This window comes from Phyllopteryx taeniolatus, chromosome 12, assembly GCF_024500385.1.
Source record: "Phyllopteryx taeniolatus isolate TA_2022b chromosome 12, UOR_Ptae_1.2, whole genome shotgun sequence".
Taxonomy (NCBI): domain Eukaryota; kingdom Metazoa; phylum Chordata; class Actinopteri; order Syngnathiformes; family Syngnathidae; genus Phyllopteryx; species Phyllopteryx taeniolatus.
Window position 1 is genome coordinate 22,443,078 of NC_084513.1, and position 17,227 is coordinate 22,460,304.

At 47.3% G+C, this 17,227-nt stretch overlaps 1 protein-coding gene across 6 annotated transcripts in view; it reads right to left on the reverse strand.

Moving 5' to 3' along the window:
- Positions 1-12,649: 12,649 nt before the first annotated feature.
- The window catches only part of kdm6a (lysine (K)-specific demethylase 6A), a 52,212-nt gene continuing 47,634 nt past the window's right edge, over positions 12,650-17,227 (reverse strand). For all 6 annotated transcript variants that reach the window (XM_061793247.1, XM_061793246.1, XM_061793248.1 and 3 more), the window contains 3 exons: positions 17,024-17,150; positions 15,963-16,133; positions 12,650-13,441 (listed from right to left, as the gene is read on the reverse strand). In XM_061793247.1, coding sequence (XP_061649231.1) covers positions 13,415-13,441; positions 15,963-16,133; positions 17,024-17,150 — 325 coding nt within the window. In that variant the 3' untranslated portion in view covers positions 12,650-13,414. The remainder of the gene's footprint in view (positions 13,442-15,962; positions 16,134-17,023; positions 17,151-17,227) is intronic.

Below are 17,227 nucleotides of genomic sequence, written 5' to 3' on the forward strand. Positions count from 1 at the left end.
TCGAGTGTGAAATTAAGCATTGAAATGATATTCCACCAAAAAAGCCCATTTTGCCTTGATTTGCTGTTTTTGATCTGGCTTAGATTTGAGTTTTTGCAGTGTGCAAACCAACCTGTTGCAAATCTGCGTCTGAGTCGAACGGCCAACGGGTCCGTTCCAATGCGCGTCGTAAACTTTTAAGACTGTCGCAGAAGCTGACGCCGACCGGTGTCAGCTTCTGCTTTTTCTTTTGTCATTTTCACGGTTACACCGCTACGGACGAGCTACTTTGGCGTGCACTGGTAAAGCCCGGCAGTAAGCGTTTCCCACTTCCTGCGCCGCGATGAATCAGGCAGCAAGAATGTACGAGCACTGACTCACACTTCCTCCTGGACGTGACAGCGCTTCCTCTCGCCTGCCAACGGGTTTTGCCTCTCTCTCTTTCTCACTCTCTCGCTCTCTCTCTTTCACTCCCCCGCCTGACTTCCTTCCTCAAACAGTTGACGAGGCAACCCGGAGCGGAACAAGTGACTCCCGCTTGTTTGCTAACGGACGGCCCGAAGGCCGACGGAGCGGAGCGTCGTGGTTGAGGGAGGGGGGGAATCAGTCACTCGTCGCGGTCATCGAGCGTCTGAGTCATTTGGATTTCATTTGTGCCGACTATATTTAGCTTACATCTGACCCGATGATCATTCGTAGGCCGGCAACAGATGGCTCTCTGTTGCGGGGCGCGGGCAAACTAACCCACGCTGACGTACAGCGGCTAAACTCCGGTGCAGCCTTCATCGGAAAGCACGCGAACACGACACTCAAATAGTTCACGAGGCCGTTGCTCCATCCATCGTGATACCATGAGGTGCGTTGGCCTGGAAATGTGGGCGCCATTCGAAATGAAAAATGACAAATACAAATTTGGATGTTTACCAACATGAGCGCGTTACTTTCATTAGAAACTAATGGCAGTACGTAGACTTCCTTTTCCTTGAGCCCAAAGTTGTCTGTGATGTTTACAAAACACATGTTGGGTTCACTGAACACTTCAAAGTTTTGGATGTTTACCAAAACAGCTTTATTGAATACTGAAATGTCTTCAGTGTTTCACAAAATGTACGTTCAATTCACGTTAAGGACTTAATTGTCTTTGATGTTTACAAAAATATACGTTTGATTCATTCAAGTCTTAATTACCTTCAGTGTTTAGGAAACACGAAAGTGAAGTTCATTGACGCTCTTTGACGTTGGAGAAAACACCTCGGAGGTTCCTTGAAGCCTTCCGGTTTCCTTCCAATTCATGCAAATGTATCGGACATTGTCTTTGACGTTCCCAAAAACGTCTTGTGTTCATTGAACTCTGAATGATCTTTTTGTTGTTCTGAAAACATCCGCCTCGCGATGGCAGCTGAAGCCTCCACGTGTTGAAAACTGGGAAACGGTCTGAGATTGAGTCACTCCGTTTCAAAAACGATTGTAATCGGGGGGGTCCCGAAATGACGGTTCCATGTGGACCGAATATCGAAACCTTTGAAGTGATTTTGGCGCGGACATGGTCTGAATCCGCTTCAATATTATCGCAAACACCTAACGGGCACTAACTAGATTGTGAAACCGCTTACATTAGGTTCATTGGACACTGCCAATTGTCTTTGATCTTCACGCGAAATGTACTTATGTTCATGAAGTACTAAATTACAAAAACATGCAGGATAGGTTAACAGATATGACTGAATTGTCTTTGATGTTAATGAATATACATACGCTAGGTTTGTCGCTGACTTGAATTTGTTTCGATGCTGACAAAAACACATTCGCTGAAGACTCCAAATTGTCTCTGATGTTGACAAAAACCGATTAGGGCTCTGAAGAATGTTACATTTTCTTTGATGTTCCTGAAAAGATTGACTTTACTTTCTAGAACACTCGTAATGGGCTTTCTTTCTTTTTTTCCCCCAAAACACAAATGCTAGTTAGGTTTATAGAAAACGAAATCGGGCATTTAGGTCATTGATATTCGAATTGGCCTTTGAACTGTTCGCTGACGCAAGACTCTTCCACAATTACAGAAACACACGCTCATTAATAACTCAACATTTTCTTTAACACTCATTCGCTGCCAGCCTTCCCAGTTAACATGGATATTTGACTTCTGAAGCCGTCAATGGCAGTGAATGTGTTTCAATGTTTATGAAATGCGTGCGTGAATAAAAATAAAAGCTCTCCCCCGTCTCAATAGAAAAGTGGAGCATGTTCCCGACGAGCTTTTTGTGTGTGAGCGCAGTGGAAAGTTTACTTTGCGACAAAAGTGCACCGCTGCTGTGCTGATTATGCAAACTGCCCACAGCCAACGCACACGCATGGATTTGTGTGTGTGTGTGTTCCTGTTTGTTGTTTATTGACACCAAACAGTGTGGTCGTCGGCGAGTGCATCACGGGCAGCTCGTGATGATGTCACGCCAGCATAAGCGAGGAAAATGTTGCGCAACACGTGCGTCACAAAGGCTGAGCGGTGGTGTCGACCACACGACATCTGTCCTCAGAAGACGAGACGCGCTCCAGGGTTTGCCGCTCCGTGCTGCGTTGAAGTAGCGCGGCTTCCAGCAATGCCACATATAGCGCTTCTTCTTTTGCTTTGGGCTCGTCCCTTTAGGGGTCGCCGCAGCGCGTCCTCCTTTTCCACGTCAGCCTATCTCCTGCATCCTCCTCTCCGACACCAACTGCCCTCAAGTCTTCCCTCACTCCACCCATCAACCTTCTCTTTGGTCTTCCTCTCGCTCTCTTGCCTGGCAGCTCCATCCTCATCATCCTTCTACCAATATACTCTCTCTCTCTCCTCCGGACATGTCCAAAACATCCAAGTCTGCTCTCTCTAACTTTGTCTCCAAAACATCGGACCTCGGCCGTCCCTCTGATGAGCTCTTTTCTCATTTGATCCAACCCGGTCACTCCGAGAGCGAACCTCAACATCTTCATGTGCTCTGCTTCTTGTCTTCTCTTCAGTGCCCCTGTCTCTCTCTAAGGCGTCCATCGTGGCCGGCCTCACCACTGTCTGATGAACTTTGCCCTTCATCCTAGCAGAGACTCTTCTGTCACATGACACACCCGTTCCAACCCGCTTGGACCCGTTTCTTCACTTCCTGACCACACTCCCCATTGCTCTGGACGGTTGACCCCAAGTATTTCAAGTCCTCCACCCTCGCTCTCTCTTCTCCCTGTAGCCTCACTCTTCCCCCACCACCCCTCTCATTCATGCGCATATATTCTGTCTTACTTCGGCTAATCTTCATTCCTCTGCATGCCTCCATCTTTCGAACAGTTCCTCCATCTGCTGATTTCACTGCTTGCCTCTTCTACTCTCCCTTCGCTCTCATTTTCCTCATTCATCAACTCCTCAAAGTATTCTTTCCATCCATCCAGCGCACTGCTGGCACCAGTCAACACATTTCCATCTCTATCCTGAATCACCCTAACCTGCTGCACATCCTTCCCATCTCCATCCCTCTGTCTGGCAAGCCCGTATAGATCCTTTTCTCCTTCTTTAGTGTCCAACCTGGCCTCATAAGCCTCTTGTTTGGCCTTTGCCACCTCTACCTTTGCCCCGTGTCGCATCTCAATGTATTCCTTTCACCTCTCCTCTGTCCTCTCGGTGTCCCACTTCTTCTTAGCTAACCTTTTTCCTTGTATGATTTCCTGTACTGTGAGGTTCCACCACCAAGTCTCCTTCTCTACTCTCCTGCAAGAAGATACACCAAGTACTCTCCCGCCTGCCTCTCTGATCACCTTGGCTGCAGTGGTCCAGTCTTCTGGAAGCTCCTCCCGTCCACCGAGAGCCTGTCTCACCTCTTCCCGAAAAGCTGCACAACACTCGTCCTGTCTCAGCTTCCACCACATGCTTCTCTGCTCTGCCTTTGTCTTCTTAATCTTCCTCCCCACCACCAGAGACATCTTCCACACCACCATCCCGTGCTGTCTCGCCACACTCTCCCCTACCACTACCCTACAGTCTGTAACCTCCTTCAGATGACATCGTCTATGTTCCTGCCTCTTCTGGGAGAAAGTGTTCACGACAGCCATTTGCATCCTTTTCGCAAAGTCTACCGCCATCTGTCCCTCCAAGTTCCTTTCCTGGATGCCGTACTTACCCATCACTTCTTCATCGCCGCTATTTCTTTCACCAACATGTCCATTCCAATCTGCACCAATCCCGACTCTCTCTCCGTCTGGGATGCTCAGAACTACTTCGTCGAGCTCCTTCCAGAATTTCTCTTTCACCTCTCGCTCACATCCTACCTGTGGGGCATAGCCACTCATCACATTACACATAATGTCCGTGCGCTCGTTAGTCACGTGAGCGCGCAGTTTGTCACTGCCTCAGGAGGGCGCCACCCGCGCTTGGCCACGTGGCGCACGTACGCTACATTCATGTCACGTAAGACGAGTTACTCAACTTCTTATCACAGCTTATCTCTGGTGCGCAACCGACATGAACATTTTTGCGGCTGCTGGCTTCCCGGACTTACGAGCCACTCAACGTTTTGACCGGCCACAAAAAAATACTTTCGACAGATTTGTGAATCATATTTGGGAGAAATAGAAATAGGCATGCCTAGAAAAAGTCTTGATAAATCTTTGAGGTTGGCGCAAAATCAAGTGATACATTCATTGATATTTTTCTAGCAAAAAAAAATATTTTAATCTCATTTCATTAAAGATGCCTCATAACTCATGTACTTATTTGTACTGCTATTATTATTTATTGATTGGATTTATATTATTTTCATATTCATCTTTTTTTGTTTTATTTCCAAATAAAAGCATGTTGCTACGATGCAAATAATGCTGATGTCATTGATGTGCGGTGTTGTGTTTTTAGAGATGCTGTTGAGGTGAAGATGGAAATTCGGTCAAAATATCAAATGAAATTCAAAAGTGACAAAGTGATCAATGACAAACTGTGGAAAAAAAACCAGATGCAACCCAAGCGGGCAGCCGATTGGCCGCGGGAGCAGTAGCAAAAAAGCGACTTTTTAATAAAAGCCATCCGAGACGCTCGCAGGTGAAAGACGATCAATAAAGCACGAGGGAATTCCAAAATAAAACAAAACGGCAGCGAGATCGCAAGCAGAGGACCGCAAAAACCACAAAGAATGAAAACATTTCCTTCTGCACATTTTGGTCGCATGACTCACATTTCCTCAACTGAAGAATGCATCAATTCAACTTTCAGATGGAATTATTTTCATGCTGAAGAAACTTGTGACTGTGGCAATCATGCCAAACGTTAATGTAGAGCGACAGAATATTCCAGACCAATCCAGAAAAAGTGCTCTTGTTGGTGGCAATCATTTGGAGGGCTCACTCGCACACTTTAAGAGCACGCGTGCGAACGAGCCGCTCGTTTGTTCTTACACGAGCAATAGCAGAAACAAACGGAAAATTGAGAAGTATTTACAAAGCCAATGTGACGGTTAGCGTACACCAGCGAGCTCGGACGTGATGTCGTCATATTACTATCGGTAGTCGTTGGAAATCCATCAAATTGAACCCCCAAAAAATGGAAAACAGATTTTTGCCACCAATAATTATGTCAATTCCACCAACATGGTTTTACACTTGACAAATACACTGCGTTCCAAATGATTATGCAAATGAAGTTATAGTTGATAGAAACGACGGCCGGCGTCATTTTCAAGTCGTCCACCGTTTTCCCGACGGCGCACTTTCTTTCTTGGCACCAAAAGAAGAAGAAGAAGCGCGCGTTCATCCAGCAAATCCTCTTCAAGCTGACAATTCACGAAATTCAAACAGAAACGAATCAAAGTCAGAAGTGCCAAGCTGCTAGCAAAGGTCCAAATGGAATGTGACTCCTTCTGAGTCTGGATTTCAGTCCTCGTCTTGCTCATTCCATCATTTTCAAATCTTTCAAAGCTGTCAAATGTCTTGAAATTCTGTTGTGCAGAATCATTTGGAGCGGTGCAATTGTTTCACTTTTCTGAAAAAAATACATACTGTTATCATCGGCCGGTGAGCACATCTGCCTCACAGTTCTGGGGACCGGGGTTCAAATCCCGGCCTCGGCTGTGCGGAGTTTGCATGTTCTCCCCCCCCGTGCCTGCGTGGCTTTTCTCCGGGCGCTCCGGTTTCCTCTCACATCCCCAAAACATGACTGCAGACTCCACATTGCCCGTAGGTGCGAATGTGAGCGCCAATAATTGTTTGTCTACGTGCGCCCTGCGATTGGCCGGCGACCGGTTCAGGGCGAGCCACCCGGGCACGGGCGAGGCCGGGATCGGAACCCGCAACCTCACAACTGTGAGGCGGACGTGCTAACCGGTCACCCGCCGTGCCGCCGCAGCTCAAAAATCTCCCACAATAAATTTGCCACTGCCCAGAAAATGAAAGGCTTTGGCGATACATCATTTGTTTTCAAAGTAAAGTCGCTTGAATGGAAATGGAAATGAAAGCCACACAGCAAGTGCGCTGAGTCACAGCCATCGTCTTCTTGGCAATTTCAGAACATTTGGAACAATTTGCCATTGAAAAGGCCAACCTGATGGCGTGCGTGCGTGCGTGCGTGTGCGCACGTGCGCGGGTAAAAGCCGACAAGCTGTTGATCCGGCGAAGTCCGCGCTTCCTGTGACTCAGCTCCGCCGGCTCTCGGACTCACGCGGAAGGAATTTGGGGGACTTTTGCCCCCCGGCCGCCCACCCACGCACGCGCACGAAGGACGAGGGCGGACGAGAGGGGCGCCGGGCAATAGAGCAATAGAGTGACCCGTTGTCGGCGCTGTGTCCGATCTGGGATCTGGAGACACCGCGTGAAAACGCTTTCTTGTAGTTTGACCTCTCCAGCACAGTTTCAACCCCAAATTAAAACCAGCGCTGGGGAATAACTGATGACATCATTCCAAAATGTTACCGGGAGAAAAAGGGCCCTGAAAACCAAAGGTGCAAATTTCCATGACGAGAATTTGAGTTCCGTTTGCAAACCGGCCGCAAAAGCGTCGTCTCAGGCCGCGAATGGCCCCCGGGCCGTGGTCTGCCGTGCGGTTTTGCCGTCTTTGCGCCGCCGTCGTGCACGCGCCGGCCTGGAGCGGCTGTGCTAGACCCCGATTCGAAGAAACATTGGCGGGGGGCGCGTGCTGTGCTTTTGTTGTTACAAACAAGGACCGCATTTCCAGGTTGTTTCAAAACAACGTTGTTCTTTATTTCCCCCCAAAACATTTTGGGCGGCTTGATTTTCGGGTCGCTTCGACACGCGCCCAAAACGGTCTCGAACGGCCGCCGTCGTTCGATTCAACTTCTTTTGTTTTGCAGCAAAACGTGAAGCCGGCAAATATGATCGCAGCAAGCGTGCGTGACGTCATCACCGGGCGCCGCTGACATGATGGACAATTCCACGAAATTGCCAGTTTGGACTTCGGCAAACGGGCCGTCCGTCACTTGCGCGAGCGAAAGGCGGCAAAAGGCGCTTTGACGGCGTGCGACTGAAGAACGACGACTTTGCATTTCCTCTCGTCTTTTGGGTTTTTTGCAAATCCCGCCTGACGCACGAACAGAAAAGAAAGAAAACAGTGAAAAGAAATCGAAGAGGGAGGCAGCCGGCACGAGTCGCCTTCGGAGGGGAGCGCGTGCGCGTGCGCGTGTCATCTCCTGAAGACCGACAGCGCCACCTGGCGGCGGCGCGAGCCGTGAGCTGTCCGCCACGTTGTCGCCGGTGGCCGTTTGTTCCGTCGTGCGGTTCTGTTGCGCACAAATGGCGTCCGCCCACCTCGCGCCTCCAAAAATGCGATCTGACCAAATGTCAATTAGTGCTGAGCACATCTGCCTTTCATTTCTTTCTTATTTTGCATCCTATTTATTTCACCGACATATTTATCTATTTATTTGTGTGTGTGTGTGTATACATTTTGTCGTTGTTATTCTTGGCAAATCGAGGATTTTTGCTTGGAAAGCTTTGCAGATGGCCAACTTGTATCATAGGAATACAAGCAGGCCTGCCTGACAGTTGACAGGACTCGGGTCGGAATCCGAACTTTCAACTTCCTCTTCCCGTGTGGACTTTGCACCTTCTTCCTGTGCTCACATGGGTCTTCTTCCAGTGGCGGTTCTAGGCCGGGGGCCTGGGGGGGCCGGTGCCCTGTTGCCCCCCCCCCCCCCCCCCCCCCCGCCAAACAGAGTAAAGCTCACTGTTGTAAAACCCAGAAATGTATTTTAGCGTGAGTGAAATATGCGACTCAAATTTCGAACGGCGGCTTTTCGAAACGCGCCGAACAGAAATGCCTTCGCCGTGTCTGGACGACGCGTGGACCCACAAATCGATTTTCAAACTCCATCTTGTCGCAGGCCAAATCGTGTAGTTGTGCTTTGCATCAGAGGGCCGCTATATATTATTAAATATACGCATATTCGCAGTTCGGCATTCACGAATTCCCCCGTTTGCAAATTCTTATTAATGGTATGTTTTGCCTGATCCCTTGCTTATTCGCATTTTTTGGGGGGGGGGGGGGTTAAAAAAAAGTTTTTTTTCCCACCCATTTTCCGTACCGCTTATCCTCACACGGGTGGAAGGCGTGCCGGAGCCTATCCCAGCTTTACACCCCGAACCGGTTGCCGGTCGATCGCAGACTGAAACGGTTCAACCTAATTGTTATCAAAAGAAGGCGTCGCTGGTTTATTGTCCCGAACAGAACGTGGCCGAACATCTCCCATTTTCTGCAGCGTTCGTCCTCGTTATTGTGGCGGGCGAGCTGGTGCCCGTCCCGGCTGACTTCGGGTGAGAAGGCGGGCACGAGCGCAAAGAGCAACGGGCAGTTTAGAGTCTTCAATGAACCCAACGGGCACGTTTTTAGAATGCGGGAGGAAGTCGGCGTGCCCGCAGAAAAGCGAGCTCCGCACGGGAAGCTCGGCGATTCGCACAACTTTACGGCAGACGTTCTTCTAACCGCTCGACGTGCCCCTGAAAGTTAATTGGTGCCACAAAATGGTGGCAAAGGACTATTTTTGTCGAAATGAAGCTCTTCAACACACTTCAACAGTTCCTTGGTACCATAAGGCCACCAGAGGGCGCCAGAGCAAGACTGTTATTGCTTCCGTCTGAGCACAAGTACAGCGTATATGAGCGTTTTTCAGCAAATAACCGAGAGGCTCCAAAAAGCCCAGACTTCCCTCTCCCCAGCCACTTCATCCAGCTCTTCCGAGGCGTGCCCGGAACACCTCACCGGGGAGGCGTCCGAATCGGCCGCCTCATCTGGCTCCCGTCTCCTCTGAGCCCCTCCCGGATGACCGAGCCCGGACACCCTGCGGACGAAACTCATTTGGGCCCCTCGTATCCGGGATCCTGTTCTTTGGGTCACGACCCGCAGCTCGTGACCGTAGGTGAGGGGAGGAACGTCTCAGTGTGAGCGTATTACGGGACACTTTTTATGGTTAGCTGTGGTCGGTTGACCCCAGCGGCGACGACTTTCTTGTGCGTTTGAAAGATGTGTGAGGGGCAGCGCTAGAAAAAGAGAGAAAACATTTTCGGTTGAAAAAAACGGGTTTTTAGAATGGACTGCATGAAAACTGCTGTCAATTATTTGGCAATGACTTTAGTGGACGACTTTGTCAACAACATATTTCTATTTTATTTTTTATTTTTTCCCGCATCATGTTGGCGGAGTGACCCTTTAAGTGCACCATATTCTCCGTCAAAGCAGACTAGGCGGATGAATAAAGTGTCGGAACTTCACTTTTCAGGTCCTTTTTTAGCAAAATATGAACTAATAAAAACGTGCTTAGCACAATAGACGCACATTGGATTTTTGTGGTGTTCCTCAAGGCTTAGTTCTTAAAACCTGTCTTTTTTCTTCATTCAGGCATTCCATTGGCAGTGTTACGAATTCCGCATAGGAAATGATGTGAATTGCACGATTTATGTTTTTCATAACAGTGTGAAAAGAGCCAGTCAAGCTGCAGAGTCGAATGGACATACGAAACACAAAGCGAGACGGACAAGTGCACACGTCCCACTAATGGCAACAACTGCGTTCTGCATAATGGGGAGTTATATTTTCGCGGTTTGTTTTTATTTTATTATTATTATTATTATTATTTTTTTTTTTTTTTTTAAATGTCAGTCTGTGGTGGGCAACTGGTTAGAGCGTCTCCCTCACAGTTCTGAGGAGCGGCAACCGGTTCAGCGGCAACTCCGCCTGTGTGGAGTTTGTGGCTTTCCTCCCACGTCCCAAAAACATGCGCGCTAGGTTCATTGAAGACTCTGAATTGCCCGTAGGTGTGAATGTGAGTGCGACTGGTTGTTTGTTTGTATGGGATAGGCTCCAGCGCGCCCGCGACCCGCGTGAGGAGAAGCGCAACAGAAAATGGATGGACGGATGGACGTCAGTCTGTCAAAATATTGCTTTACCTAAAAGCAGGCTGTTGTAAATGCTGCTCCGACGTGACGAGTATTTGTTGACATCTGTATCGCTCGGGGTCATTCGCTGGCCAGCTGGATCTTGGGCGAGGGGCGGGGTCCACTCATTCTGGACCGCCGACCAACACGATCTCAGTATCCATATTCAAACCGTTTCTTCTTTCTGATTGATTTCGTCCAATCATATCAAGAGCTAAACAAGCTGTTTGTGTCTTGCGTGGATCAAGTAACATTCAATCGAATTTGGGCAATAGGATGTCAACACTTTCGCACATTCTATGGATGAAACCACAAAACAAAGAAAATGATACGACTAAATGTCTATGAATGAATTGAGTGGTTTATTCATGTCATCGATTGCACGATTTAGAGGAAGGTGATATTAATTCTCTCGGTTCCTCTTCCACAAACTGTCACTTGTATAACTTCCTCATTTGTGCATGTGCGTGCGTATTTTTAGGAGGTTATCAAATGTTGATTGTGCTTTGGAACAACTAAAACAGGCAGGCAGGCACCTACCTACTGCGGGACCAAGATTAATAAGAAGATTCAATCAAATCAAACCCAAACTGTGTTACTCCAACTTTGAAGCAAATGTCTTTTCTCTTCCCGCGTTTCATTATTTTCCCAGCATGCTCGTGGGCTCCATCGGGATGAAAGCAGGGCGACTGCATGCACCCGAGTGACATTTAATGAGGGAATGCATTTTCTTTTTCCGGTTCCGACTGCGACAAATCTTGGGCCAAATTTGTCGGCCTTCGGAGTGAGAACCTGAGGTGCGCGTGCTCATTGCGACCCGAAGCGTCTGCCGTCAAACGGGATCATTTGCGTGCTACCGAACTGCTCCGCATCATTATGCGTCGGGTTTGGTCCCCAAGTATTCTGCCGGTCTTTGCATTCCAACTGATGTCAGCGGTCCAAACGTTTTCGAGCCCCTGCCAACGGAGGAGGAAGTCGACATCAAATGGCAGCAAAACCCATTTTTTTAATCACACCTTGATTGTTTGATGTCAAATTCAGGCAATTTAAAAAGTCAGTGACTCCCAAAATGTTTTTGTCCCAAATACGGCTTATTTGCTAACATTTGTAGTCATTGTTTTGGATTATTTTGACACACGAACACTAACAGCGTATTATGTTTCGATCGCGTTGTGAGGTCATTTCCCTTTCAATTGAAATGTCCAAATTGTACTCAACATTTTTAGGACTCTCTCTCTCTCTATGCGAAGGTTAGTAATTCTACTTGTTTTTCTCGGATGAATGCTCTGAAATTCGGAATCCGGCATAATTTGAAAACTACCTTGCTTCTAAAACGGTGCCGTTTCGAGGGCATTTCCGGTGTACAGCAAGCTTTAGAGCACCCCACAGACGACATCCATCCATCAAGGTCAGTCAGTAGCTCTCGTCCTCAGTTGGGTCGTGGAGGAGCGGGAATCCCGGCGGACTTCGGGCGAGGGCGGGAACTCTGCACTGGACCTCAGTCAGTCCATCGCACGACAGAAACACGAACAAGCATTCGCAACGGCATCCGCACTTCAGGAAAAAAGAGCAGCACAGGTGTCAAAAGTCAAGACCGGCCACTTCCTTTCCTGTGGCCCGCTGCGGCAAACGGCCAATAGCGGGTCTAGCTACGTCACGCTTCTTGCTCAACGGATTTGCCATTTCCATTAGGGCAGAAAACTGGAAGCAAAATTGGACTTTGCCTTCGCTTCTGACTCACCATTGAACAGCTGCATCTGGACTTCAATATTTGGTTGGTTGCCACTATTTTCCATGACCATTAGCTCATTTTCAATTCGTTAACAATGGGCTCTACAAAATGATCCCTTTCTTTGATTTGGATATTTTTCAGTACATTTGGATCGATATGAACATCTTTATTGTATAAACCACTGAGTACGTAACTCCCATATTCCAAATATAAATATTGCCATTTACAGCATTTTGTTGTTTTTGGAATGCAAGGGTAATTGTGTAACTGTAATGACAGACAATTTTTCAGTCAGAAACCTGAACAACCAAATGAGCGACAACCCCGACCGACTTCTCAATCAATGTTGGAGGAAGCCCGAGTACACTGTGAACCCCCCGCGAAAACACGGGAAGAACATGCATGAATACAAACACGCAAAGGCCAGCGCTGAGGTTTCAACCCCAAACCTTAAAACTCTTGAGGCAGTTGTGCTAACCACTAGGTCACTATGCTGCATCTGCAAATACAGTAAGTCTAAAACAATTCATGCTTGAACAAAATCTCCCAGTATAAATAGAGACAATGCATTTATTGACGCATAAAGCCTCCTTTCAAACAACAAACCGGGTCTGTGCACAATGCTTACTAAGCACTTTTATTTCTATACAAAACATAGAAGCTCTGCTCAAAAATCACAAGGCTCCTTTCAAATTAATGGCAAGTATTCTGGACCAGAAAAATGACAGCAATCAATCAACAAATATTTCCAAGCAATAAATATGCATTTATAAATAGTGTACATGAACATCAAAATCATTAAAAAAACCTTGAACTCTATGTGCAACTCGTTTTCTCGGTGACGTGGCTTCGTGTCTACAAACGATTGATCAACATTGTTCCAGCAAAATGAGCTATGAAAAAAAGGGAAATGTTGTAAAGGCTGCATCACTCAACTGTTCACATTAAAAACAGGCTCCTTTGTTTTAGCGAACGTAGAAAAGACCAGCGAGGTGATGGCAAACGGAACCCAAAAAGAAGCGTCAGTAGTCAGCTGATTTGAAAGATTCGTATCATATGTACAACGCTTCGATTTCGTGGCGTCACGTTGGAGTCCGGTGGGGGGGGGGGGGGGGGGACGGTCCGTCGGAGGAGCTGCCTTCCCCCTCCGGTCCGCCAGGGGGAGGCCAGTTGCATAGACACGCAGCTTACGCACGGCTAGCTGCCTTGATGGAACGCTACCGAGCGCGCTTCAAGAGGACTGACGGCTTACTTCCTACATGACGACAAGATGAAAAGCGGAGAGTCCGTTGCGGTTGGAAAATGGCATCATCATCATCAAGACGAGGAAGGCAAGGGACTCGCCTGTGAGGAGAAAACGGCAAAGAGTCACTTGCAAACTCAACGGCCGAGTGTCCAAAATGCACCGAGAGGACAACAAAATGGCGGATTTGTTCATGATGGCCATCAGGGGAGACCTTTTTTTCCAAATCAAATCAAGGCCGTAGCATCAGCCCAACGGCAATTTGACTTAACACAACACACACGTCTGTATATACACACATATATGTATATATATATATATATATATGTATGTATATATATATATGTATATATATGTATATATATATATGTATATATATGTAAATATATATATGTATATATGTGTATATATATATATATATACACATATATATATGTAAATATATATATGTATATATATATATATATATATATATATATATATATATATACACATATATACATATATATATTTACATATATATACATATATACATATACATATATATACATATATACATATACATATATATACATATATATATATATGCGGGCGTGCCGGAGCCGATCCGAGCTGTCATCGGGCAGGAGGCGGGGCACACCCTGAACCGGTTGCCAGCCAATCGCAGGGCACATACAAACAAATAACCTTTTGCACTCTCAGTCACATCTACGGGCAATTTAGAGTCTCCAATTCATGCATGTTTTTGGGATGTGGGAGGAAAGCGGAGCGCCCGGAGAAAAGCCACGCAGGCACGGGGAGAACAAGCAAACTCCACACCGGGATTGAACCCGGGTCCTCGGAACTGTGAGGCTGACGTTCTAACCGGTCGCCCACCGTGACGCCCAGGCCTGCCATGATAGCAAAATTTTTAGGACGATATATTTTCCCAAAAACTATCGCGATAGTATCGTTGATGTTTATGCCACTGATCTAATAATAATTCAAGCATTATTGCTGTATTAGTCGTTTCAAACGACTCTAAATTGCTTGAGGACTCTGCATCATTTATACAACTGTCACTATCAGCATTATCACATGACTGGCAACCTTTCAGTGCTAAGCGACTCTCCATAATGTGTTCTTATGTCCTAAAAGTATGTTTGGTCACAATGGCTGTCTGTTGTCGTACTCGAGCGGCTCCAACTACTGGAGAGAAGTTCCTTGAAGTGAACTCATGCCTGAGTATTGATCACGTGTCCCGCTGTGCTTATGGTTTCTAAACAGTTAACTTTCCCGTGTGTGTGTGTGGGGGCGTTTGTGTTTGTTATGTGGGGAACACCCACACACAATTCCAAGCGCTGACGTTTTAACGATGGCGCTGCGGTCGACTGAGCTTTTTAGCTCCGGCCCTTAGCTCGCAGGCTAGCGAATCTAATAAACTGAACTTTTCCTCAGTTTCAACTTGTGTGCATCTACGCAGCAAATGCTGTTCTGCCAGCGGCTTGCTGTGTTGTGAGCGGCGTGGCGGGTGTTACCACAACAATGAAAATGCATCGAGTCCAGAAAACCCCCGTGTCCGTTGGATGGTACGATAACCCGTCCCACTCTACCTCTGATTGGCTAGCACCAAGGATTCAGGCTTGTGATTTGTTGTGTGTGGAAGCTCGTCACCAACACACACACACACACACGTAGGGCGGGTCTTAAACCATCAGTCTACATACGCAAAATGAATATGCTTCATGCGTCCCTGCTAATGTACGCGGGACGTACATCAAACGAGATCCCTGTTCATGTACAATTTTAAATTCTGTTGTCTTTGTTGCGACTTCATACAAATTCGACAAAGCAGCTCATCGGTGTAAGCCAGATGGCCGCGTTTATCTGGCCTGAATCCAAAATGTTCCCACATCGTCGCCATGGCGTTAGGCTTTGGAATTAATTCCATTTATGCCACTCAACTTTCTAGAACAGTGCAGCTACCGGCTTGCCGTCGGAAAACCCTCGAGCCTTCCCTTCACTATCTCTGATTGGTTTAGAGCCCAAGATGGGCATCACGTGTCTGCTTTCAAGTTGTGGAAATGTTATTTTCTTCCTCAAATGACTGTATTTTTGCCATACCATTCAGAAATTAGGGCGCATATGCGACCAAAGCGGTCACACTCTCGAACCCTGTCTCGTCAGCAAGAAAATTCAATAAATCATACGCCAGATTTCCAGCACCATGCCGGAGTATTTTAAGCCATAGCTCTGCATCTTAAGATTCAGATTGACCTTCCTTCATGCGAACCTGCTGATTTTTCTAAGCGTCAGACACGGGACCCCCATCAAACGAGATCCCTGTACAGTGTATGTATATACACAAACTGTATTGGTGCGGCTTGGCGTAGGCAAAATAAAGACGCGTGATATTGGATTGCCAGCGAGAGCCTGGTTGCGGCACATTCAACAGACGCCCACAGCGTCCAAAAGCAAAAAGGCCTGGTTTTATATATTTGCCCATTTCTCTTTTCAATCATTCAAATTTGGCAAGGTGGTTGAACACTCTTCTCTGCACTTGAAACGATTTGTATAATTAGTGAAAGACAGGCTGAAGAGAAGCAAAGCCATGAGCATGGCCGCGGTGTGTGAGACGCTTACCAGAGTGAAGTGGTCGTAGACCTGCATGAGCTCTTCAACCTTGTACTGCTCCAGCACCACAAAGTTGTCCAGATTGGGGCTCCCCCTGCGGGCGCAGTCCTGGCAGTGCACCACGTAGGTCTTCCTGCTGTTGCTCTCGGTGGTCACGAAGAGCAGGTCGTACACCTCCACCTGCGTGGACAAGTGGACACACACAGGTGGAGGATGAGCTACAGCGAGGCACAGACCCACAACATTTCTTGAAGCAAAGGTCCAGAGGATTCTCGTGCCCATCTATTGTGATATTTAAGTTGCGGGCGGCTCGGTGGGGCTAACTGCTTAGCACGTCTGCCTCACAGTTCTGAGGTTGCGGGTCGAGATCCGACCTCGCCTGTGGGGAGTTTGTATGTTCTCCCCATGCCTGCGTGGCTTTTCTCCGGGTACTCCGGAACATGCATGGTAGAGGTTAATTGAAAAGTTAATTGTCTGTAGGTGTGAATGTGACTGCAAATGCTTGTCTTACAAATTCACTTATGACCGCGATTGTGTAATGTTCACTCATTTACTCAAAAGCAGCATTTCCAAATAAGCAAATGAAAAGGGAACATTGTACGTTCAAATAAAGTGCTTAAAATCAGAACAGTTTTAGAGGTTATGTTTGTTCAAAACGTATGCTTCATAATGGAATCCAATCAAATATGCTCCTAGTAGTGTATCCTCTCGGCATAAACGACTTTGGCCGTTCCATTTTGATTATTTTGCAGAGTGCCATTTGTTCTCTTCCTTTACTGGTCATTTTCGGAACTTTCTCCGCCCTTTTCTTTCTCCCCGGTCTGCGCGCAGTCAGCGATGACTGCTTGAGATGCAGACTTGATTGGCTGCGTAAAGTCACATGGGACGGCTCAACTCGAATGAGATCGGTCCGTACGTTTCGTCGCTCCCGTAAAGCCTCTAATGCTGCGCCGCTTAAAATAGAAGCTCTCTTTTTTTGGCTGGAGGTTGTGGGTCCGTATGGGACTGCTTCTGGGTTCGGACCCGGACCGCGGTCCTGCAGTTAGCGACCTCTGGTCTATGTGGTTTACCTCACAAATGCTGCAGTAGTGCGCAGGCTCGTTGTGGGTGCGTCCGTGCCACACTAACTCCTTCCCGGCAGCCAACAGAAGCTCCCGCTGCATCTGACACTGCTTCAGAGTCCGCAGCAAGCAATACCTAACATGGACACATTGGCTGAGGTTACAAATATCATCAATCATTATTAAAAATGCAGTCGCAATGATATACGCCTC